General features: G+C 48.0%; 1 protein-coding gene across 3 annotated transcripts in view; it reads left to right on the top strand.

The window, feature by feature from the left end:
* INTS1 (integrator complex subunit 1) overlaps nucleotides 1-14172 on the top strand; it is a 29849-nt gene extending 15677 nt beyond the window's left edge. For 2 of the 3 annotated variants that reach the window (XM_026083088.1, XM_026083089.1), the window contains exons 27-47: nucleotides 268-414; nucleotides 817-915; nucleotides 1286-1410; nucleotides 2118-2372; nucleotides 3061-3220; nucleotides 3739-3879; nucleotides 4295-4475; nucleotides 4561-4684; nucleotides 5254-5372; nucleotides 6409-6496; nucleotides 7135-7361; nucleotides 8381-8504; nucleotides 8973-9106; nucleotides 9490-9682; nucleotides 9965-10092; nucleotides 10695-10807; nucleotides 11366-11479; nucleotides 12226-12296; nucleotides 12838-12929; nucleotides 13043-13152; nucleotides 13580-14172. In XM_026083088.1, coding sequence (XP_025938873.1) covers nucleotides 268-414; nucleotides 817-915; nucleotides 1286-1410; nucleotides 2118-2372; nucleotides 3061-3220; nucleotides 3739-3879; nucleotides 4295-4475; nucleotides 4561-4684; nucleotides 5254-5372; nucleotides 6409-6496; nucleotides 7135-7361; nucleotides 8381-8504; nucleotides 8973-9106; nucleotides 9490-9682; nucleotides 9965-10092; nucleotides 10695-10807; nucleotides 11366-11479; nucleotides 12226-12296; nucleotides 12838-12929; nucleotides 13043-13152; nucleotides 13580-13695 — 2861 coding nt within the window. In that variant the 3' untranslated portion in view covers nucleotides 13696-14172. Of the gene's footprint in view, nucleotides 1-267; nucleotides 415-816; nucleotides 916-1285; nucleotides 1411-2117; nucleotides 2373-3060; nucleotides 3221-3738; nucleotides 3880-4294; nucleotides 4476-4560; nucleotides 4685-5253; nucleotides 5373-6408; nucleotides 6497-7134; nucleotides 7362-8380; nucleotides 8505-8972; nucleotides 9107-9489; nucleotides 9683-9964; nucleotides 10093-10694; nucleotides 10808-11365; nucleotides 11480-12225; nucleotides 12297-12837; nucleotides 12930-13042; nucleotides 13153-13579 lie in introns of those variants that run through there. The other variant, XM_026083090.1, reaches the window with a different exon arrangement.
* Nucleotides 14173-25372: the final 11200 nt, after the last annotated feature.

Genomic DNA, 25372 nt, shown 5'->3' on the forward strand with positions numbered 1-25372 from the left:
GATTTGGTTCCTGAGGTTTTGATCAAATTAAAGAGAAGATTAAATTAACCAGTGAGTGAATTAACTGGAAAATGCAATAAGAAAGCAATGATTTGCAGAGCAAAGAAAACATAGTAAGCAACTGTCAGACTTGTGGCTTTAGGCCCTCTACAGCCCTGTCATTAATGTGTCACTGTTGGTTCAGTCAAACACACAAAGATCAGGTAATGAAGATGACCTTCTGTGAGCGATTCAGAGGTCTGAGGATTCAGTGTTTGTGTGTTTCAGCCTTGCAGGACCTGGAGCCGCAGCAGCTGCTTCTCTTTGTTCAGTCCTTTGGAATCCCGGTTTCCAGCATGAGCAAACTTCTACAGTACCTGGATCAGGCAGTATCTCATGACCCACAGACACTGGAGCAGAACATCATGGACAAGAGTAAGAGCTCCGTACTGTATTTACTAGGCATTTTACTCTTTCTTGAGCAGTATTCATAAGTATGTTTTGTGACTTCCTTGGAGAAGTCCATAATAGTTCGGTGAACTCTGTGCCCAGACTGCTTTGGCAACTTATCAGTCTCTGTAGAGACCTCCCCAGGGCTTGTTTGGATGGGTCTTGGCTGCATTTCTCAAAGACAAGAAGGATTTTCTGGGTTGGATTGTGCAGAGTCCAGAAATAATTTTGAGGCTAACTGTAAACATGATGTGAGCACACCTTTTTTCTGTTACAAAGTCCTTCAGAACAGTCCCTCCACTGTGGGAGCTGTACAAACAGCAACCAGTCTTGTCCTGCTTTCTTCAAGAGAAGGAGATGATGTATTCATATCTTGCTTTTTTTCAGACTACATGGCTCACCTTGTAGAGGTTCAGCATGAGAGAGGAGCAACAGGAGGCCAGACTTTCCACTCCCTGCTCACTGCCTCCTTACCAGCTCGCCGAGGTACTGAACAGCATGGCCTGAACTTCTGAATATCAGAATGACTTTCTGAACTTCTTTCCTCTGCTTTTAAGGACCAGAAAATACTGTCTTCCAAACTGGTTGTGTAGTGATACATCAGCAAGCTGCAGTTAAACACCAGCCCTTGCCAAACTGCTTTACTCCTGGTCAAGGGAGAAATTCTCATGTTCATGGACTTTGCTACGATGACTTGTTCTGAGGGAGATAGAAAAGTGGGTCTTTTTTGGCTTAGAAAGAAAAGCTACTTCATTTCTCATAAGTTGAAAACTGTTAAGCTGAAGGCAATCCATTCTTGGGACTCCAGATGCCATTTGCTGTAACAGCACTGTTTTGTTTTTTACTCTTCTTGCAGACAGTGCTGAGATGGCAAGATCAAAATCTAGTCCTGAGAACTCCCAAAGCCAGAGCCGAATACGGGCCTTGAGTCAGGTTCGGGTTCTAGGCCCAGAAGATGATCTGGCAGGCATCTTTCTGCAGGTACTAGTATAATGGCTATCATGCAGAGCAGACTGTCCATCAGTTGCTTCCCTGCAGCACCTTCACAAAACCCAGATCATTTATACTTACATCTTCTGACCCCCTTCTTCCTCCAGTGTTTGGAGGCAATGAGTAAGAAACCTGTGTATGCAATCAGATTGTGCTATTACAATCTGATAGAATTGATATGGGAAGGTTCCCCCCCACCGCTGTAGTTTGGATATGATGTGGTTTATCATGCTCAATACTGACAGCACCTACTAGCACTTCACCCTCTCTGCACCCTGTTTGTTATGTGTATGGTACCTTTCTTTTCAGCATGAAGGATTTGTGAAAAGCTTTAGGGCCTTGGTGGCACAGCTGTATGTAAGTAGCTTTTGTGCACTGACTTGTCTGCTTGCAGAGCCTCTTTCTCTACTGACTCCATAAGGAGCCTAGGGGGAATTAGTTGGCCAGGATAGTTGCTTGTATCTGAGTAGTGAGATGATTCCTCCATGGTCTTAGTATTGATAGCCATATTGGAATCATGTGGGTGCTGTGCCTGCTTCTGCATCAGGCACTAAAATGTTGAAAAAGCTGTATCAGAAGGCCCACAGTCCATAGGCTTATTCAAGATGAAATCAGTTCTCTGTCTCAGAGATGTTTATGGTATAGCAAGTCTTTTCATTTGCTCTCTCATAAACATTTTCCCTTCTGTCTCCTACCAGCTTTTCCCACTAAATCCAGACCCACGGTGGCAGAATTCAAACCTGCGCCCACTTGCCCTGGCATTACAGCAAGCCCTAGGGCAGGAACTGGCTCGCATCCGCCAGGGGAATGCTCAAGTGTCTGGGATTACGGCACGACTTCTCCAGGCAGTGGCTGCGCTGATGAACTCCCCACACAGCGGTGCATTGGTGATGGCAATGCATCGCAACCACTTCATCTCCTGCCCCCTGATGCGCCAGTTGTACCAGTATCAGGTGAGTAGTCTAGGATGAGACTCTTTTCTAGCAGTGAACCAAAAGGTGGGGAGGAAACAGAAAATTTGAGTCATGTTTGCTCTGCTGTGTGCAGACCCTCTACCTGTGTAATGCCAGAAATACAGCCTGGGGAGTGTGATACAGAGGTACTCATGTTGCCTGTACGTAGGCATCTTGATGGAGGCTGGCTGCATTAGCCCAGCACTGATGAGAGTTGGGGCTTACATGCAGGGTTGGGTGTACCTTACCTATCCAGTAACGGTGTGGATTTGCAGCTGTGGGTCTCTGCGGGCTTTGGGATCTTTAGGCTATGCTGTTTTGCAATGTGGACATGCCTTGCAAGCCAGGGCATTTGCAGAGAACTTGAGAGCAGAAGTTAGTAATTCCTTAGAGAGATCTTCAGAGCAGGCTGAGATTTATCCAATGAAATACCTTATTCCTTTGTTCATGATGAAAGAATGTGCTGAGTTTCCTTTAGCTATGCTTGAAGAGGTATTCTGTGTGCAACGGAGCTTTTTGGCTTGTGTTGGTACGCTAGAGGCTGCTGCCTTGAGGTCACTGAGTCATGGCCCAGCAGAGTGGGTGTGCTCTGTTCTTGGCAGTATGTGCCACTACCTGCATTTTCCCTGCTATATTTGCTGTGTTCTTGAAGTGTGTGTAAGCAGGTCTCTTTTGCTGCTCTCCCTAGCGCTGCATGCCACAGGACACTGCCTTCTCCTCGCTCTTCTTCAAAGTCCTCATGCAGATGCTGCAGTGGTTGGAGAACCCTGCAGTGGAAGATGGTCCTCTGCATGCTCAGCTGAAGGCCTTCGCTGTGCAGTACTCCTCAAGGCACAGGATCAATGATGGTACAGTCATTGCTACATTGTGCAGCTTGTGGGAGCCAGAGTGGACGATGTGGGTCATAAAAGGCATGGAAATAAAACTGCACCCAGACCAGAAAGTGGGGTGGGCTGCCCTTTTTAGAGGTATGCTCAGGAATAGTGAAGAGAAGAAAATCTGAGTTGTACTGTGCTATACAAACTCCATGAGGATGCAACAAGTGATTTGGCTCTGGGCATTTGCAGTGGAGATCTGGTAGCATCTCACAGAGCAGATCTCTTGGGAAAACTTCCAATTGCTCAGATTAGAAATTCTGTGCTACCTCTAGTTCTGGAAGATGCATGTGCAAGAATGGTTGTGGAACAAAGTCACAATATGACTTGTATGGCTGTTATCTGTGGCAGTAGAGAGTAGCAGGTTCATATGCTCGAGTACTTGTGCCATAGAACCACATGGTGCATCTGTAAAAGAGAAGCCCCTCTGAATTTGTCTGAAGAGGGGACTGGTTTGGCCCTCTGATGCCAATGCTGTGATTTCTTTGCAGTTCGAGGTGGCTTTCTGCACCTTACAGAAGCACTGACTTTCCGTCGTGACCCTGACCTGATCAGCTCCACAGTACGTGCCATCATTGCAACCCTGAAATCAGGAGAAAAGTGTAATGTGGAGCCAGAGCTCATCAGCAAAGGTATGGCTGTTCTTCTGCTCTCCTCGCTTCTTAGAGCAGCAAACTGAACTTCCAGCCTAGCAAGTGAGTGCCTAGTGTGCAGGGTGTGAGAGGCTGCCTTCTTCCTGGATCAGAAAATGCAAACTGATCTAAACTTGGTTCCAGCTTGTATCACATCCTTCCATTGCACTGGTATGTGGGTTTATATACTGTGATCTGGCACTTGAATCAGGTGTCTCAGCAAGTTGCTGGTTTCTGCTAACACATAATGAGCAGTAGAAGCCTGTTCTCCTGGATAAAGAGGGCTTCCCCCTTCCTTACTGAGCCAGGCTTTCGGGAATGTTGGGCTGAATGCTTTCACGATACATTTGTAAAGTTCCATCGCATCCTCACCACCTCTTAAAGTTAGTGCATGACATCTTTTTCTCTCTGCTAGTCCTTCAAGGTCTGATTGAAACTCACTCTCCGTACTTGGAGGAACTCCTCACTGTCCTCTTCTCAGCTACTGTTGAGACTGCCACCAGGTTTCCTGCCATGAAACCAATTGCTGTGGTGAGCTCCTTGTTGCTCCAGGATAAAGAGGAGACACCGGTGAAAAAGGAGCTGGATAGCTGCAGGTGAGTCTAGGCAGTGATGGGAATTTACTGGTGGGCCTGGTTTCATGGCATTACCACTGATACACCAGCCTTGTTTTCTCCTCAGCACTGAAGCTGCTTGGCTAGGACCCTCCTCTGGCCTTCTCAATGACTGGCTGGAGATGTTGGACCCAGAGGTGATCAGCAGCTGCCCTGATCTCCAGCAGAGGCTACTGTTCTCCTGGAACAAAGTAAGAGTTGTTAGACACAAGGACTTCTGCACTGAAACCACCTTCCTCGGGTACCAACCTGCACCTGGAAACAGGGCAAAGGGAGAGCTTATGCTTTGCTGCATGTTACACCAATTCTAGAGCAGTGCAGACTGGCTAGGAGGAGGATCCTGGTGCATTCTTCTCAGTGCAAGGCTTACATTTCATCTGATCTTTATATTTCTTCAGCCCTCTTTATTTCAGGACTTCAAAGAACATTAGAGGCACAACATAGTCCCCTAAAAGCCCAGCCAGCTGAGTTTTCCTTGGTGGTTTGCAGACAAGATAACTAGTTTGCCCAGAAACATTGTGCTAAAGCTAAGGCTGAAGTTGAGTTTTCCAGCTTATCTAATGCTGGTTAGACATGTACCGTATTGACATACTGTACAGTACTGTACTAGTTAGTACTGCAGTTCAAATCCTACATCCATGTGTTGTCTTCTGTGCTGTCTTCCCCTGGATCTTCACCCTCCTGTAATATACATGATACCTGCTGCTTCTGCCTCACAGTACGAATCAATTGATACGTCTTCCTTGTTCGGTCCTTCCAGGCAGGGTCCCAGGTGCCTTCCTTCCGCCCATATCTCTTGGCTCTTCTCACTCACCAGTCCAGCTGGACCACATTGCATCAGTGCATCAGGCTTCTGCTTTGCAGAAACAGAGAGCAAAGGTGAGTCTTGCTCTTTGGGTGGAGCAAGGGGTTTTGAGTAGGGCAGCTCATTGTGTCTGAGAGAGAACAAGAAGAAGCTGAGATCAAGAGTTGCCACATTTCACAGTGCATCTGGCAGGAGATGTAACCCAGCCAAAACAGGCTTTGAGAGGATGCTGATTTCAGTCATGCTGATTTGGTTACCGTGATACAAGTATTACCTGCTGTTTGATGGAATCAGCACATAAAGACTTGTCTGTGTTCTAAACAGGAAGTGCTGATTGCTGGGCAATCCATCTAGCATTGCCCTCGTTGATAATCTTTATGAACATGGGGTTTGAAAGATGGCTTGGATAGTGAACTGACAGGAGTCTCCATGCCTGGGCAGGTTCTGCTCAATCTTTTGATTTTACGAAACTCCATTTCCAGTCTTTCCTGATGCTGTTCATGGCATCAGGTGACCAGTTCTGTTCTGGAGCAGCTCCAGTTCTCAGCTCTTATACGTTGCTTTCAAATAATAAAGCACCACTGTAGTATCTTGCTTAAGTTTATTGCACTTGTGGACCAGGGAACACTAACACCTAATAGAAATTCAAGTCATGATTAAACTAGCAATCTTTCTAAGGCCAACAATATTCCAGTTTGCATATTATTTTATTATTAATCTTGTGCTCACTAACAATTCCATTAGTTTCTGCAATCCAAGATAATAGGCAGTATGTTCTATTACACTGGGACAGCAAGGTCACTGCTCTGATTGTACCAATTGCTTATGTTGATGGCCTTGTGGCGCAAAACTCCTTGCAGCCAAACATACTCTTGAATGCCGTTCCTTGAGCTCCATATCATGCACTGTGCTTGTTGCAACAAATCATTAGTCATAATCTGGGAACAGACCCAAACACCTTCTCAGGACTTAGTGGATCCTATTTTTACACTCGCAGATGTTTCTTTCTTCACAGTACTTGGGATGTTTAGAGACACTACCTTGTTTGTATGCTGCTGGAGGGCTGCTTTGACTCTAATTGCAAATCTGTAATCTTTTATCTCCTGGCAGGTTTGACCCAACGGCATCCTTGGATTTCTTGTGGGCCTGTATTCACATCCCTCGGATCTGGCAGGGAAGGGACCAAAGAACTCCTCAGGTAGTGGTTCAGTTCCTCCAAGGTTCCTGTCTGGATAGAGTGGAAGGTGATGCTTTCACAGTGTCTAACTTTCCATGGCCAAGAGGTGGCTGGAGTAGTACAGATGCATCATGCCAAGCTTGCTGCCTGCACCTCAGCTGGTTACTAAGCTGCTCTGCTGAGTTACATATTACAGTGGCAGTTTTGGGTTCAAAAAGCTGATATGAACACACAGAAGTTTGCCTGCTTGGCACTTCCTCTGCAGCTCTTGCAGCAGTTGCCACAATGTCCATTAAAGATCTAGTCACAAGGCTACATCAGTGGTGGGCGAGCTAAAACCCAGTGTGGGATAATTTCCACTTCACCAAGAAGGGACTGTATTTCTTCTCCGCAGAGGAATTTCTTTTGTTTGACTGAATTATGAATTCTGTCCCATAACACATGTGAGGTTGGAAGTAAATGAGTTCAAAAGCAGAAGAGGGGTGAAGATGCCTCATTTGGGGTTTGGGATGCATGCTTTCAAAGCTCTAGATATTGGGCAGTTCTTAACTCTAGTCCTAAGCAAGATGTTCCTTTCAAGTTGGGGAAAGTGTGAATAAAGGAACTAAGGATCTAGGGATCTGGTTTGGATTCATTTTGAGTGTCCTCCTGTGTTACAGAAGCGTCGTGAGGAATTTGTGCTCCACCTGAAGGCATCAGAGTTGATCAGCATGGTGGAGCTGATCTTGGCTGAAGCAGAAACCAGATACCAGAACACAGAAGAGGCCTCCTGCACGCTCATCCAGTCACGACTGCCCTTGTTGCTCAGTTGTTCTCACGGGGACCTTGAGAACATCAAAAAAGTAACGGAGTATCTGACCAGCTGCATCCAGCAGTGGGGAAGCAGGTGGGGGTGCAAATGGGGATCGTATTCTAATTACAGTTACTCGGGAGTAAGCAGCTCTGTAATGATGAGACTTGGCAGCATGTCTTTGTTAACAATATTGTGTTCCAGAGCCCATTTGATAAGTACATGCTATCATCTCAAAGATTTGGGGAGGAAAAAAAAAAAAAAAGTCATGTTAAGTGCTGCTGGGACCAGGAAAGGGACTTTAAAAGTGACACTGCAGAGACCTTTTTGTTTTTTAGGAATTCAGGGTAAACTGTGGGTGTGGCTTTTTGTTGTTTAAGCCAATGAGTTATTTTTACTTACTAGTTCCTAATTTGGGATCCCTATCTTCTACTCATTCCTTGACTCATCATTAGTAATGCTGCTGTTGACCAATTTGATTTGCTCTTGAAGCTGAATGGAGGCTAGACCATTTTCTCATAGCTATGTTAGCACTGCAGGAAGAACAGGAAGAGAGGATGTTTCAGTCAGTGAAACAAACTGACCTAATCATAACCTCATCTACAGTGGTGCTAGAAAAGATTTACTGAGTTATCTGCTCAGTTGCCCTTGCATTGTATTGCCTTGCAGTACAGAATGACTGAAAACTAATGGAGGGCAGGTGTGCCAAGCGAGAACAGTGTGATTAGTTTGAATAGTTGTGCTTCTGACTACATTTGCACTTGAGATGAGGGATCAACTTAGCACCTATAACACCAGTACCGTGTGGACAAACTCTCCTTACTGGGAATATAAGAAAGCTTGGCAGTCATATGCCTAGGGGTAATTTTGCAAGTGTAGCTTTCTAACTTCAGCATTGGATATGACTTAATGACAGATCCCCATAGACTGTGCATGATTTGAGTAGCTTAAAAGAAGCAAAGACTGGAAAATGCTGATTCAGATTCATGGTTGTTGTCCCTTTCCATGAGCTGTTTGCCATATGCAGACTGGCTGTTACTAATCTCATGAGTCTGGGATGATTGCTGGTTGAACTAAAGCGTAAGCAGCAGCTGACCTCTCCCTTTTTCCTTCAGCTCTGTGGGAAAATGCTGCCAGGACCTTCTTCTGCAGATCTACCTGCAGCTACCCGAGCTGCTCATGCCTGTGCCTGAGATGCTTCTGACCAGTGAAGGGGCCAGAGATAGCAGCACTTGCAAGGTAAAGTAGAGGGACAGGAAAGCCCCCTTCTAGTCATGCACCCAGAGTGGATGCTACTTTGGTGCATAGACTAAAAGGAGAGGACAGGCAAACGCTGTCTGGGTCATCTTGGCTTCTTCACCTTGCTCTTCTGTTGCCCTTTCCCGGCCTGCACTCTCAGGAGCAGAGAGTTCAGGTGTGGTTTATTTTGCAGTGTCTTTCTATAAAATACTGTAAGTTCTGCAAGCTTCTGTGTGCTAAAGGCTTCTGGAAGCACAAGTGTGCAGACACCTGATCTTGCTTTGTGGTCTCTGGGGACTGTGGACTTCAGATCCCATACCAGCTGGAATGCTGCATTCGCTCACAGGTTCTACCTGAAAATAACTTCTATTAACCCTCTCTGCCTTTGGAAAGGAATTGGGAAGCACAGCTGAAGAGCTGGGGGCTCTGCTTTAAACCTTTTAACTGTTTACCCACTGCTCTTTCTAGCTCGATGCCCTGGTTCACAGATTCATCACCCTCCTCGCAGACACCAGTGACTCCAAGTCATCAGAAAGTCGTGTGTGGGATGCCAACATGGCCTGCAGGAAGCTAGCTGTGGCTCATCCCATCCTACTTCTTAGGTACCACTCTTCCTCTTCACCCTCTGTGTGACTGGAGTTCATTGAAAATCATCCACCCTTGTCCAGAAGGGGAGCTAGTTGGGTACAATCCTGATAACTGCTAGAGTCTGCATTTATGTACAGAAGTCAGGGGGTGGCGAAGTAACTTTTCTAATGAGGCAGCACCTCTTTTGGCTCCTTGTCTGTCAGTCCTCTTGGAATTGGAGACTAGAGAACAGAAAATAGGTGGGAAATGGGGCTTGCTGATTCCACGGATACAGGGATCAAACACAGAACTCTGGGAGAGGGTAAGGGAAACTTTCTTCCAGGAATTGAGGGGTAATAACCTCTAAACATTTCTGGGAAGAGGCTGGATATAGATGTTCTTCTGTTTGGTGTTCTAGGCATTTGCCAATGATTGCAGCTCTGCTGCATGGCCGTGTTCACCTCAATTTCCAGGAGTTCAGGCAGCAGAACCACTTGACCTTCTTCATCCACGTCTTGGGGATCCTAGAGCTACTTCAGCCGCAGGTCTTCCAGAACGAGCACCAGGCGGCACTATGGGACTGTCTCCTTTCCTTCATCCGCCTGCTGCTGGTAGGAAAGGTCCCTATTCCCCTTCCCTGTGCAGGCTGCCAGCCACTAGAGGGAGAAGCTAGTGTAACACAGGGCCAGTCTAGCTCTTTCCCATCAGTAGCAAACCAAAACCTTCACATAACTAAGAGCCAAAAGGTGCATCACATACCTTAGAGAGCTTGGAGGGGAGGCGGGAGATAAAGGTGTTACTCCCTGGTCACTGGTGTGTTCCCCCAACAGTGCAGGATGGGGCAGTGCTTCACCACTTTTTTGGTAACTCTCATCTTCCCTATCCCTTCTCAGAACTACAGGAAGTCTTCACGGCACCTGGCTGCCTTCATCAGCAAGTTTGTCCAGTTTATCCACAAGTACATCACGTGCAATGCCCAGGCAGCTGTCTCCTTCTTGCAGAAACACTCGGATCCGCTCCAGTAAGCTTCTTGCTCCAGTTAGCCCGTAGTCCCTGCCATGCTCTCCTCCCTTGATGTTGACTGCAGGCTGGCATGAACAAGAGCTTGCCCAGGCAAAAGGCTGCTGTGAGCTAATCAGACAGGAGACAGCAAGAAGATGTGACAAAATAGCTGTTAATGTGCTTTTCACCCTTAGCTCCTTTAAATCTCTATCGAGATGATGAGCAGCATTTCCCTTTTACTGCTGGTGAAACTGAGCCCAATGAAGTTAGGTGATGATTTCAATTCGCATAATGGCCCTAAGTGACCCTGTGAGACACTGTAGTATCCTGCACTCATTTCCAGAGAGGCAGCAGCATGGTCATTTCCCTGAGCAGTGGCTGTAGGGTCCCATCTGCAGATATGAGGACAAATGAATTTGGATTCCAGTTACAACAAAAGGGAAAATCAGAGTTTCTTTAGCTGCTTCAGGAAAAAAAAAGATCAGCTGCTGTTCCCATTTGTCCCCTCTTGTTTCTGCCTCTGAGGAGCTAAAATATTCTCTTCTTCCCTGTTTGTGTGTAGATACGTGTCCTCATGCCCTCATTGCCATTTAAAGCTAAGCATGCTTTCTCTTCTGCTAGTGACCTGTCATCGGACAACAGTGACCTAGCAATGCTGAAGTCCCTTCTGGCTGGCCTGAGTCTGCCTAGTAAGAGTGGCATCTTGGACAGAGGCTCTGAAGAAGAAAAGGATGGTGAGTCTGAGAGGGAGAAAGTTACTCCAGCTGGTGAACCTGTGGTATGTTTTGGAGCACAGATGCTTTTAGCACAGCACTGTATGCTGTGTTCACCCTGTTCCTGACAACAGTCCAAAGGGAAGGTGTTTTGAATGGAGAATGGCACTTGTATACTCAGTAATTTGAAAACTGTCTGGGATTGGTTGTTTTCCTGTCAGTGGTATCTTGAGTGGAAGAATGGCCCTAAAAAGGGGGAGTTTCATTGTTGTGGATTTTGCCTTCAGCCTCAATTGAGGATTGACGTAGCAAGAGACCCTAAGGGTATATCCTCTCCTCCACTGGTTCCTTTACAATGTGCATGGGGAAATTATTTGGTATGAAAACAGCTCAGGAAGGTCCCTTTTCTTTGCCTCAGCTGAGGGGACCCAGAGGTGTAGTGAGGCTGGAGACAGTGTAAGGGCCAGGAAGCATGTGACTGTTTGCTGGCTCGTGATACATGACCCTATACTGGTAGGGAGTACTCTCTGTTAAAACCACACAGACTGTCAGGAGTGAGCTGTTCTCTCTCTGTCCTAGATGAAGCAGCTGCTGGCTCTCTCCCTCTTGTCAGCGTGTCTCTCTTCACTCCTCTCACCCCAGCTGAAATGGCACCATACATGAAGAGGCTCTCCAGAGGCCAAACTGTTGAGGGTAAGTGAGGACCTGCAGAGCTGTATGAGGACACAGGGCAAATACAGACAGATAACAGCTAAGGCCACTTTTCCTGGTTCCAGAATCTTGGGTTTGGACATATCCAGCAGTTAGGATGTGGGTTTTATTATGGCTGAACTTGTCTATAACCTTCTGACAGAGGCTTCCTGTGATACTGTTGTCACTCAGAAATTCAGCAGTGCTGTGTCTGCCCCTGCCTGGGAGCTCTCCAAGGATCTTTTAAGTGCTCTGGGAGGTGGTATTGGTGATTCAGGGAGTGCTGCAGTTCATGCCGAGCCAGCACTGACCTAGTGCCCCAACGCTGTAGTGTCAATGGGAGTGCCTTCACCCCCCCCCCTTTTTTAAGATACAAAAATATGATGAGAAGTAGGATTTAATTAGAAATCCCCACATGGCCTTCATGAAAGAAAGTTGTGTTAACCTGACATGTGGGAACAACATGCTGCTTCTCTGAAGGTCTTCTGAAATCACAGGTGCCAGTGGTGGCATTGGGGTGACTGTTACCCCTGGCAGGAGAGCACTGGTGGCCTCTGCCAGGGCAATTTGGCATGTGCTGATTTATCACATGACCTACCTGTTCTCATCCTTTTTCAAGAATTGCCTTTGTTACTTTAGCTTTATGTGCATCTTGGAAAACTTGACTGCTTGGGAGACTGGATCAGTAAACCAAATCCTTTGCTGGATCAGTGAATTTTGGTCACCCTTTTCAATCTGTCTTCTTCCAGACATCCTGGAGGTGCTGACAGACATCGATGAGATGTCCAGACGGAGGCCAGAAATTCTGTCCTTTTTTGCTGTAAGTATGGAGTGTCTTGGAAACTCCCACTGGAACTAGGAGGTCCTTTACATCAGAGCCCATGTTGCACAGCCAACTTGAGTACTATCCTTCAGGGGGTTGTTGCAGCATTTTAGGAGAGATTTGACTTCTTTTAGGCCTGACACCAGGCAGCATTTATTTCTCTGCCATCTTCTTTCCATCAAACAGTCTCCTTTTGCATACTGGGTCTATCATCATCCACTTTAACGTCTCTGATGTCAGAGGAAGAACTAACTCTACCACCAATAGCAGGCCACGGAGAAAGCAGAACAGCTCTGTAGAAAACACTGGAGCCTGAGGAAAATTCAGCTGTCCTACATGGAATAAGATTAGAAAGGGTGCTTTAAAGCATTCAGAACAGGATAATCCTTATTACAGAGAGGGATTTCCTGGCTGAGCCAGTACCTGCTGGATGTGTGTAGTGCTGGATTGATGTTGGAAGGGTAGTAATGCAAATCTGAGGATTTTGTTCTCCTTGGATGGCCCTATGATCTTAGCTAATTTGTGCATCCTTTCTCAGACAAACCTGCAGAAGCTGATGAGCTCATCAGAGGAGTCTTGCCGCAATCTGGCCTTTAGCCTGGCCTTGCGGTCCATTCAGAACAACCCCAGGTGAGGACAACAGGGACTCAGGTTATCTTGAGTCACTGATGGGCACTGGCTGCCTATCTTGCACACCTGAGGGTGATCTGGACTGTACTGACACTGTAATGCTTTACTCCCAGCATTGCTGCAGACTTTCTTCCCACCTTCATGTACTGCCTTGGCAGCCGTGACTTTGAGGTGGTGCAGACAGCATTGAGGAACCTGCCTGAATACACCCTCCTCTGTCAAGGTAAGTTGGTGTCTGCCTTCTCTGGTGTACCCAGTCTTTCACTGGGCTCCTGTGCTGGGACCAGCCTCCCCAGGAAGATGCCAAGAGTCAGTGGTGCCTAGAGTAGGCTGTCAAATATGCAGGTGACTGTCAGTAGCAACTTGGGTCTGAACCATCAGAGGAGACTTGCCACAGGGACCAGGAAGGCCTCCTTGAAATAAATTTGCTCCTTTAGGATTTTCCTCTGTGTTGTGATCCCTCACATGATCGCATACCCACCTGGGCAACTAGAGGGGGGATTATACCCTGCCCTTATAGAAGGGGAGAATTGCTTGCTAGCTTGCACAGCACAGCTGCAAACGTTCATCCCAGGACTTGCTGGTGGATTGCTCTTGTTTGTATGCTGGAGCACTCAGGCCAGTCCTCATGCTCTCTTTCCCCTCCACAGAGCACGCAGCAGTGTTACTGCACAGGGCCTTCCTGGTTGGGATGTATGGCCAGATTGACACCAGCTCTCAGATATCAGAGGCCTTGAAGGTTCTCCACATGGAAGCCATGATATGAACGTGTGGTCCTGGGAGCTCCACTTTCAGAGGAATTAATTTAACTGGACTCATCAATTGCATTGAAGTCCTGCAAGATTCAACCCATGTGCTGGAGGATCAAAGAGATGATGTAACAAGCCAGACTGTGCTGGAAGAGGAGGGCACACTGACCTAAGAGCTGAAAGGTGCAAGGATAGATCTGGCTAAGATGTCATTTCTGTGGGAGAAAAATCACCTGAACATTGTGCCAAACAGGGACCAGTTCCTTCATGGGATCTCAACCACAGCATTGGGCAGTAGCTGTCATTCTCTTTCCCTCCAAGAATGCAGAGCTGCTGGGAGAGAGGGGAAGGGAGCACTGGCCCTTGCACTTGAAGTCTATGGGCCCTCCGTTGTGTGTTGGAAGGAACATGTGGATCTGTGCAGGGGGAGAGACTTGGGGGCACCATTTTATGATTTTATTTTTTTTTTATTAAAACTTGTAGTTTTCATTGTGCCTTTCTCTGCTTCCTGCTGCCTTGAGTGTGAAGCTTGACAACCCTTTCTTCTTGTTCTTCAGCCTGTTGTTATTCCAGACAACGCTTCTCTGGAAGACTGGCTTCCATGGCCAAATGTGGCCAATGTGTGTGTGTCTACATGTTCTTGGCCTTTTACAGTATATGCAGAAAATGGAGGAGGGTTAGAAGTGTCAATGGAGTATAACAGATGAGTTTGGTGCTACCAAAACCCAATCACCAACTGCTGACAGGACAACTTTTAAGAGTGGGTGGTGGGTTTTTCTTTGTTAAGAAAAGAATTCTTGGTACATCTGCGAATACCACCAGCAGCTGGTCACTGTGACAGTGGAGTCTTTGAACAAGAGGCTGGGTTTCCTCTTTGGGATCTGCCAGTTCCTCTCAGTGTTTCTTCTGCTAATCACTACTCTCTTTCTTGTCTGCTGGTACGGATGATGGCTTGTTTGCCAGCTGTCATCAGAGGATAGAAGAGGTGCCTGCCTGCCTTCTTCTCCAGAGAAATCCCTGCTTCACGCTGGTTCTCCAGTCTCATTTTATTCTAGTTAGCAGTTTGCTTGCATGTCATTTGTCCCTTTTCCTCTCATACTTCACTTGTTAGCAGAGAGTCTTTCTAATATCTTAACGACAAAGATCACGGAGAAACTGTACAGATAGTTCTGAATAACCCTGTAGCTTGTTGCTGGGGAAGGGACACTTGGGACTTGATGGGTGGCTGGGTGAAGAAATGCTGTCCATTCTTGCAAATGAGGAATGCCACAACAGAGCACTTTTGTTAGTGTGCCAAGATATGAATGAAAACCAAGGGCTGGCTTTGCAGAGAGGGAGGAGCAAAGAGAGAGAGCTGAACCTCCTAACAACTGTAAGTAGCTCGTCTTGCCTTTAAATAAAGAGATTAGAGCCATCACTTAAGGATGCAACATGCTATTTTCCTCAGCAGCATCTGCTTCGCATCCGGAGCCACTACTGTGGCAATTAGCTAGATATAAATTATGTGGAGGAACAGCTGAAGAAGATCAAGTCAATGAAATGGTTTTCCTGAGGGGCTCAGTGACAGCAGGATTAACGCCTGTCTAAAGGGTTCCCAGTGAGATTACTGGCTCCTCTTACCTTAGTCCTTTTTCAGACATCATTAAAGTACTGCTCAGTTTGTCAGAGCAGGGAGATGTTTCTTCTGGTGCTGCAGTGAGCCTGGAGTAACTGGAACTTGTGGGACTTGCTGAGAAAGGGCTTTTCACAGGACTTCATTTCAAGTAGAAGGGAAAATGTCTTCAAACTGTGCAGCAGGGATGGTGTGTCAAACAAAGTGGTGCTTTGGTGAAGCTCTTCCTTGCAGATGGTGCTTCCCAGAAATCCTGCTCTAGGGTTGCAAATAGAAATGTTTATGTGCAGAAACCAGTTTTGCCGTTAACCCCAAATTCTACTGTGTCTGCTTTGAGATACCTGCTGTGAGCAGACCAGGTCCATGAAGCCTGGTTTGGAGGAGCAGGGGATGCTTGGATGTTGGCAGAACTGTTTAGCCACCCATTGCAGCGGGATGGCAAGGCTTTGCAGAGCAGCGGGAAAAGAGGTGCATATGAGAAGGGTGGAAATGGCATGTCTGTATCATGACCATCACTTTTTGGGAGACTAGGAAACAAAGGGAGAGAGTGAGTGGAAGTTGCCCTGTAGAGTAGGGCATTCCCATAGATCTCCCAATAAGAAAAACACCATCTATGATTTGCTGATTTCTCTGCTTTCTGCTGTTGAAGACTCCTTCTATGTGTGAATTCCACTACAATCTCCTGCTTGGTCTCGGTGGAGCTGAGCAGGCTGCCTTGGCTTGGAGCATGCCACCATTCCCAGATCAGGGCTGAGAAACAGGGCTGTTAAGAGGCATGGGGATGTGCAGAGACAGCTCAGGGCAGGACTGCCATCCTAGTGCTGCTGGACAAGGCTGATGGCTCGGAGTCTGTCCCTGCTGCCTGGGAAGGCAGCTGTGACAGCTCTAAAATGGTTACCAGCAGTGTTACTGATGTCCTGACACTCGCCTGCCTTTTAATCAGCACTCTAACTTTCATCTCTGCCTGGCTGAGCACCTTCTCCCCCCCCCGATCCACTGAGCTGACAGCGTTACCATTCACAGGCCTGCGGGACTCCTCCCCAGGCTGGGGCCTTGCTGCCAGTATTTGAGGAGAGCCATGGACTTGCTTGGAAGAGGAGCGGTGAAGAGGTGTGTACGGTAGTTCCTGGCTGAGCCTGCAGGGCCCTTGTGACTCATCCTAGTGAAAATCACTGCTGCTGTTTGTGTGCCGGAGGATGCTTCCCAGAATGGTGCAAAATCACAGTTTGGACACATCAGTCACAATCTGTGACATCCAAATCCAAAGAGGCACGGGCCAGCTGAGCTACCTTGTGTCTGGTGGTGTTCACCTGGGGCTGGGCAGCATGCTCAATCCTGGCTTGCTGGGAGGCTTTCAAGTGGATCCCAGTTTGCTACCCTGTTCTAATCCTCCCCACCCCTTGCAGCCCGGTCCTTTTAGGCTGTGTTGCAAGCCAAGCCGTCTTGTTCGTTAGGTTGATCTCTGCACATGATCGGGGCCTTGGAGCTATCAGGTTGGGGGAGCGGGATCTGATTACAGACACTTAGAGAACGTCCTTGTCTGCTGGAGTGCTGCCACCCTCCAGTACCTGGCACCCTGTCCAGGAGTGCCCGGGGCATGCTAGATGTGGGAATGGCTACAGATCTCTCCTCAGGCTGCGTGCTCTGAGCTGATGTCTCGCTCCCTGCTGCACTGAGTTCAGGGCAGGGCTGCCAAAACCCCATGCGTTGGATGGTCCTGCCTTGATGTCCATGTTGCTGTGCTTGGTGGAGGTGGTAGAGGGAGCCCACGGAAGCTGGGCTGTGGGGGCATGCCGAGCAGCCAGGGGGCTGCAGGGCACCCTGCTGCACACTGGCTGGCAGGAACGGAGAAGGAAAGCAGAAATAACCTGATCCAGGCTGGCAACAGGCCACAGCTTGCCTGGGTGGAGGTGATGGCATGGTACAGGCATGCTGCTGCTTCAAGGCGTAAAGTGCTTCGCGCCACCTTGTCCATCCGCTCTGTGGCATGATGGTGTTCGCATTGGGCCCAGCTGCATTCTTGCAAAGGCGACTAGGTCCCGCTTCCCCACCCTGCCAGCATCACGGGATCACGAATTCCCTGCAAATCCCAAGCACTGCTTGTGACAGTTTCCTAAAGCAAATTATTTCTTTCTCCTGAGAAGGCCAAATGTAGTTTTATGACCTAGGTCAGCCTTGCTGCAGCTTTTCAGTGACGCTGCAGTGAGATACAGGGGAGATTCGAGGTAGATGGTGCTGGTGTTGCCCTGGGTGGTTCAGTGATGATCCATCCAGCATGAGCCATGAGGGTGCTGAGGGCTGCCCAGGGCTGTGGCTTGGGCCCAGCTCTTCCCTTCTCTGTGAAAGGTGATATGAGGCTTGCAGCTGGCTGTGATCACCAGGCCAGCTCTGCACCGTAATGCGACACGCAGCCCCTTCTCCCAGCCTGTTGCCTACAGTTGGGCCAGCAGTGGCTATTGCTCTTGGTTCTTCCATGCTTCGGAGACTTGCTGTGCGTTTGGGATGCACCTTTGGAGGAGGGTATCTGTATCAGCTGCAGTGACTATCTGACGTAGCAAGTGCCAGAATAATATGGGGGGTTGTTTTGGAGTCGGGGGGACTGAGACCTCAGCAGTGCTCTTCCAAGCCTCCATTTTCTGCCAGGGCAACAAGTACTGCTGCAAATACAACAGGAGGTGTGGGGCAGAGCCATCTCTGGGAAGGGATGGGCTGGGAGGTGGTGCCTCTCATTCCGAGTCGTTGTATTAACCCAACGTCAGGCCTCACCATGTGCATCCCTGTCCTGAGACGGCGTGTCTCACGCTTGCAGCAGCACGAGCTGCAGGTGCCAGCTCAGAGCCGTGGGGGCACTTGGTGGCTGGCAGTAATTTCTCAGTGGCTGAGCTGGATGGAGGCTGGGTGTAAGCCTTGGGGATCACTGGCGCTCGCAGGACAGACATACCGTCTGTCTGTCAGCACAGGGCTGGTCAGAGGGCAGGGCAGGCAGGAGTGTGGTGAATGGAGGTAATTGAATTAGCCGCTCTCATTTCTGCATTGTTGTTGGGTCTCTGCTCTGGGGAAGGCGATCTATGTTCAAAGCTCCAGGAGATGACCCTGCAGGTGGAAAGGAGAAATAGCAGCCTTGGGAGGGTAAACAGCTGGAGATGGACATGTCCAGCGTGCGCACGACACTTCTGCTGCCTCTGCTCAGCATGAGTGGGAATCTCTAGCCTGACTGATCTGTTCTTGCCAAGCCTGGTGTGGCTGGGAGAGTGGCCCCACATGTGCCAATGCACAACCCCTGTTCTCTTTCTGGGCCGTGTGTTTCAGAGTTTGTCTCTTCCATGTGATTTTACAGACAGTCAGGTTGTCCTTGGCCTGCCAGCCACAGCAGGGGCTTCCTTGAGAGCTGTGCTGTGAAAGGCTGGCTGGAGCTGAGCACCAGGAGAGTGGTGTTGGTACAGCCGTGAGCAGGACGTGAGTTAACCCGGGAGGCATCTGTGTGCTCGTGACTCAGTGGCAGCTGGCTCTGGGGCATTCGTTCAGCTGGGGAACAGGAAGAGAGGTCACCTGGTACCGAGCTCAAAGGCAAGCTACATCAGCAGCGGAGATGTGGGGAGAGGCGCAGGCTTTCCAAGCAACTGCTAACAAGATGGGATTTCATGGTTAAAAGCATCCACATTTTGCTACCCAACAGGGATGAGAAAGAAGAGCCTCATTTTGCAAGCAGTAGCATGCAAGAAACCTTATGCAAAAAAGGGAGAGGAAAACTCCATCTCAAATCTTCCTCTGTGTGAGCGTATAAACGTGGCTGTGGAGTCTATTCCAGTGACTTCTCCCTAGGGCCCTGCCATCCTCTTCCTCCAGCCAATTTCATCTGTGACCTCGGTCAGTGGCAAATACAATCCTGTCCCTGCCTGACCTCAATTAACTTCCTTCTGGCCATACCACAGTTTAGGGTGGTATGATTCACGCTCACTGGGGGAGGTGTTCACCAAAAGCTAGAAACGTTAAGATTTTTGCTAGCTTTCAGTATGTCTGAGGCGGACCCAAACCAACTAAGTAGAGCCAGGCTTCTCTAGAAGTAGTATTTGCCTAAGATGGACTGATTTTTAATTCTCTGCTTTGCCTCTCCTTATATTTAGATAATTTGACCCTAAAGCAGCAGGATATGGAGCCTGCATTTTCTTCTCCTTTTAAATCCAAGAGATCCTATAATAATGTGACTGCCTGTCCTGGGTAGCTGCTGTTGTCTTGCCTTTGGCCTTACCCAGCTTCTGCAAACAGCATCTCTAACACAAAAAGATATTGGGCAGAAGAACGTCAAGACCCCCAGCAACAATTAAAAAATTAATTAAACTACACCAGGCCAGTCATTGCTGGGTAATTATTAAGCCGTAAGAATTGCTAATTGTCTTATTAGCATTAAACAATTATGCAAATAATGGAAAACATACTATAAAAGTAATAAAATTACCTCCCTTTCTTTCTTTCTTTCTCTCTCTCTCTCTCTCTCTTTTTTTTTTTCCAAACAATAATGAGATTTAAAATTTAAAGGGATGCTTATAGTTTTGCTCTCCAGGGTTTTTTGGGGGACATCTTCAGAGCAGAGCAAGACCTCTGATGACACTGCACAAGGTGAGTAGGACGTGCTGAACCCTGTGTACTGCGACTCTTATTGCAGGTCTGGCAGCGCTGCAGCACCAGGCTGCTTCCCTGCCTGCGCCCACGGCAGCCACCCAGGCAGCAACGTGGGGACACCTGGGTGCCAATGGCTTTGGAGAGGAAGGACCAGGCACTGATCGTGGTGCTCGGCCAGGACTGGAGACAGAGGGTTTGAATTTTTGCACTTTCACAGACTTCCTACAGCATGTCTGGCCCTGTTTGTGTTGCAGACCCCCATCCTCCCCCAAATAAAGCACGTAGTGCTTGAGGTTTGGTCGGAGTGAAAGCAAGGCAACGTGCAGTTTTTCATGTGAATTCGGAGCCAAAGTGGAAAGTCCTGGGCTTTAAAGTTGTTTTATCTCAGGGATTTTATCTGAGGTTAGTAACCTGAGTTAAGTGCCGGCCTCTCTTCCTGGTGGAGATCCGCTTGGATTTCAGGTTTTGGCCTTATGACAAATGCTGAGCAAGTGGCTTTGTGTTGCTGTGAAATAAGGATAAAAACTTGTTTACCCACATCAGCAGGAAAAGGAGGCGTAATTTATTCACATCCACAGTGAATTTGGAAGTGCCAAAGTGCTTCTCTGCTTTAGAGCATTATTATGGTTAATCACTAACAAATGTTAACAGTTTCCAGGCTTTAAACTCTGCTCTGCTGATAAGATGCAGTGTTTCAAAGCAGTCAAGTCAGCTCCAGCTCTGGGGTGTGTCCGCTCCCATGGTGATGCCATGATAGATATGGGTCACCTCACCCAATCTGAGGAACTAAACAGGTTTTGATCAGCAAAATCAACTTCACTTTCACTTTCTGGTAGCAGCAGTGAAGTTTCTGGCTCCTTGAGGAATGGAGCATGAGGAATGGTGCATTCTGCCACAGCAGGGCACAGATCAAAGATCACCAGCAGCCTGTTTCAGCTTTATCTGAAGAGGAGTGGAGGTCACCTTCTGAAATGAACGCTTTCGCCGGGTCCCCTTGGCGTGCTGCTTTTAGCTCCCTGAAATTCTCTGGTGACCCACAAAGCAGTTGTTTATGGCCTTTTCATTTTTTCTGCTCACCTGCTCTGTAGGATGCAGGATTTGAGCAGTCTCCCATCTCTGTAGCCCAGCAATAAGTGGCTGACATTCACCTCTAGCCCATCCGGCACCTCTCTGCTGAGGGGACAGTCTCACAAAAAGGTGGGAGGGACAGAGTTGTTTCTTGTGTGGTCAGGCGTTGTGTTATACCCAGGTGACAGGACATACTTTGCTCTGCTCGCCATTCTTGGTCCTTCAAGGTTTCAGGATAACTGATTTACTACTTACGAGCTTCTGTGAGGCAGGTATCATGGACAGGTTTACAGAAGTGCCTCTTTCTGTAACTTCACATTTCACTTTTGTCTTCTTTCAGGGGGAATTCATGTTCAGACTTGACTTTTGTTCTAACTTTCTTTTGCTGCTTTGCCGGTCAGATGGCAGCCAGGCTGCGGAGAGGCTGACATCATGCAGAAGCATTTCTGTGTGAGTAGCTGTTAAATTGTTGGGGCTTTCCTTCCTCTGACTTGGGCCTTTCTGTGTCTGTGGAGTCAGCCTGGCTGCCTCCTGGGAAGAGAGAGCTGATGAGGCATGTTACTGATGAGACGCGCATAATTCTTCCTTCTTGTTTTGAATCCCTCAGTTTAATACAAGCCATTGGCACAGGAGTGTATGAGAGCTCTTGGCTACAAAACGCTTCCTGTTGTTGGGAGTGAGCAGCCCTATGTACAGCCTACAGCAAAAATATGAAGTAGCTCAGTTTGATCAACTGATTTCCCAGCATTAGTTAAACGACATGATTTTTCCGTCTGTGATGTTGTATTCCCTCACTCTTATGCAAAAACTGCATTACTTCATGCTCAGTTTCATGAGGCCCCACAGTTTCAAATGTAAGGAATGAACCCTTCCCCCTTTTCTTATCAAACTAAAAAAAAAATTGGTTTATTTTTCTATGACCTTTTAGGGTGGTCCTAGTCATACGCTTAAGCTTTTCTCTACTAGCAATAATATGCACTGGTTACTGCATATGGGAACCAGGACAAATTTAAGAGGTAGTGGCAGACAGTGATCCGTACTACTAACAGCGACCTTCAGAAAACATCCAACGTTTTTGCACTACAGATCAGTATCTAGACAGAGAGCTGAGAAGGCCTGCAGGAGAGAAAGAAAAGGGAAAGCGTAAGTATAGGAGAATATATCACTTCACATCTATGCCCTGTCGTTCTAGTTCTCCAACAAGCTTCTGAACGTGTGTCAGGAAGGGATCGAGGCGAGCAGGCACTGCGCTCCCAGGACGTGCTCTGCTCCAGGAGCCTGCCGTGTGCCACAGGTGGGGAAGCCTGACAGCGCAGGGAGAAGCAAAGTGAGGGAGGGCAAGGTGCTGAAAACAGGCATATGGACATTCAAGACTCCTCCAAGGGAAAGACATAAAAGAGAAAAATATGATCCAGGGTTTGTAACCATCATCCCACAAGGAACATCTTGGGAGAACAACAGTTGTTGGTAATGGGTAAGCAGCTGCGCAGATAGCTCTGCCTCCCTCCCTCCCCAGTTCCTTCCTCTAATGCTTGTTAGTTTACCTTTTGGTGCATTAAAGACTCATCATAGCTATAAACTTCCGCAGAGCTCTCCTTAATCACCAACTAAGAACACTGCACAAGTCGCTGACGCCTGTATTCTGAAAAGCCATTGCTGGGCCACCAGTAATACTATTACTGTATTAGCTAACGCATTCAGCAACATTATTCTAAACACCTTAGTGTATAATGGGGACCTGAGTCTTCTGGTGTACCAAAAGCTGTCTCCAGCCTAACCTTCTCTTGGGATGCACAGCGTAGAGACAACCACTAATAGATTCTTCTTCTGGTGTCTGCAAGCCTGGATGCCCTTCTAATATGGTTGTCTTGGTCAAACAAAAATGACTGGGCTCAATGCAGGGAGGAATGAGGTGAAATGTAGTGGCCTGTAATACACAGAAAATAGCAGCTGCTCTCGTAGTCCATCCTGGCTTTCCGCTCTGTGGATCTGTGTCCCCTGCCACCCAGCCCCAGCTGCCCCTTCCCAAAGTGCAAGGTAATGAGAAGGGACCAACCACATTGACGTGTGTGTGTGTGTGTGTGTGTATATATATATATGTGTGTGTGTGTGTATGTATATATATATATAAAAAACTATATAAATATATAAAAAACTAAATATCTTTCCCTGTGCTGTGCCCTATCTGGGCCATTAAATCTGAAAGGGGTAACTACAGATGTGTCAAAACTAGACTCGGAAGCTGATTTTTCACTACTTGTACTACTACCATTTGGCAACAACTCAATTTCTAAACATCATTTGCTGTTTTTCATTTCCCAGTGCTGCACTATTTAGATTGCAAGCACTGCAGGGGGATGCAAACTGCCAAACAAAACAGTCTTCATGACTTAAAAAAGAAACCCCACAAATGCATTTCCTAAACCACTCACATCCTCTTTATTTCTCATGAGGGCCTCTCCATCCTCCATCATTGGGTAACTTAGGGAAAAGGGCTACTTGCCCATCATTAGTCAGTTGGCTTTTGGAAACTCTGCAAGTCTTATCAATCTAATTAAAGGATGGTGTGAAAATGGACTGGGATAGCTGAGCTCTGTGAGTTATATCACACCTGTGGTGAAAGTTTCCAACACTTGCAAGAAAAAAAGCATAATTTAATGCATGTTTTTTCAAGGGGAAAAAACAAGTTTGAGTTAATCCAGCTTTTTTTTTTTGACTGTTCCCTTGTTAGTCCGATTAATTTTGAGTGCAGGTGTTTATCCCTTGCTTTACAGAATATGCCCAATAGTCAAGAGCAGGCTTACTGAGCCGCATTTCCTACTTGCCCCACCATGCTGTTATTGTTATGGTTGTGCAGCAACATACACTAAGGCCTTATTACAAGGGATTCCTATAAATGGCATAAAGGATTAATAATGTATTTATAACACAACTTTGTTTTAGTATAAAGTGATCTATAAATTTGTAATAAATGTTTTATAATGTTTTTGTAGCCTGTTATAAATGATAAATGGGAGACTATAGATGCCACATCAAATATTCATGCTGCATTGTGTGCATTATTATGCCGTTACTGTTCAGGAAACCATTAATAATAAAGTGAATGGAGATGTAAAAGTTGCTGACATGCCCAGCAAGCCATTTATAATGAAATGTATAATCCTTACCATAAAGTAAATACATTGGCCAGTGCTTGTTGATGAAATGGAAACACACTGAATTATTTGTAAGGTATTTATATATTAATGTATATTATCCATATCATGTCATAGAAATGCTATTAATATATTATATTATATGTATTATTAATTATCTTTACCTAATTTATAGGCAGCTCTTAAAGTGTTACCTTGTATCTTCTGCGGTTTTGTCAGCCGAACAAGAACGTATCTGGTGAGTTATTTTTGGTGATGTGTGTACTGCGGGGTGATTGCATAAATTAACAGTCATTGAGCTTTCCCTAGCCATGGCCAAGCCGTCTGGGGCAGGTCCAAAGCTCGCGGGGCTATTTCTGGCATCTCACCAGGTTACCCAACTCTTACCTCGGTATGGAAAGCAGCCTAAATTCCTACGTAATAGGAGTGCTGCAAGATTCCCTTTGTTTCGCGCTCTTTCTCGGCCGTGGGAGCGTCTCGGCCTGCCGCCGGCGGCTCTGCAGCGCGGCTCCCGCGTGGGCATCCAGGCCCCGCACGCCATGGTCGCCGCGCGCCCGCCGCCCCTCTCCTGGCGCAGCAGCACCTTCCCGGCGCGCGGGCCGGCCGGCCTGGCCGCCGGGGTCCGGCAGCTGCCGCCTCCTGCCCCGGGCCACCTCCGCGTCGCCCCTTCCGCGCCGGCCCGTTCATCGCACGTCCCTGCGCCCCTCACGCGTGGCCAGGAGCCTTTTTTGGGGGGATGGGTTGGGGGAGTTTGAGGGGTTTTTTTGCACTAAGGCAGCTCCCTTTGTCCCGGCGTTGACAGGACGGGGTGCCGCAACGCTCGTGCGACCTGGTGTCTTCGCTCGCCCCGGGGGAGCGCTTCGAGGAGCATCGCCGCCGCCGCGACGCCCTGCGCCCGCTGCGACGCCCGAGCAGACCCGTGTCCGCTGTGGGGCGCGGGGGCCCCTCGGCTGGGCGCAGCGGGCACAGGGGGCCCCTCGGCTCCGCCGCCGGCTCGCCCTGGGCCGGCGGGATCCAGCCGGAGGGATCGGGAGCATCCAGGAGGCTGGGGCGCCAGGCCGGGCCCGCGCGGGCAGCGTGGCTGGCGGGGCTACCACAGGCACACGCTCAGAGCACGCTTCGCTTGGGACATATCGAAAAGACGCTTCGAGCCCCCCAGCAGGCTGCGAAGCGCCTCCTCCGCCCCCGCCGGGCCGCGGCGCGGTGCCGGGCGGCAGCAGCCCGCCTCCCGCCCGCCCC

This window comes from Apteryx rowi, unplaced genomic scaffold (genome assembly GCF_003343035.1).
Source record: "Apteryx rowi isolate R43461 unplaced genomic scaffold, aptRow1 scaffold_6, whole genome shotgun sequence".
Lineage (NCBI taxonomy): Eukaryota > Metazoa > Chordata > Aves > Apterygiformes > Apterygidae > Apteryx > Apteryx rowi.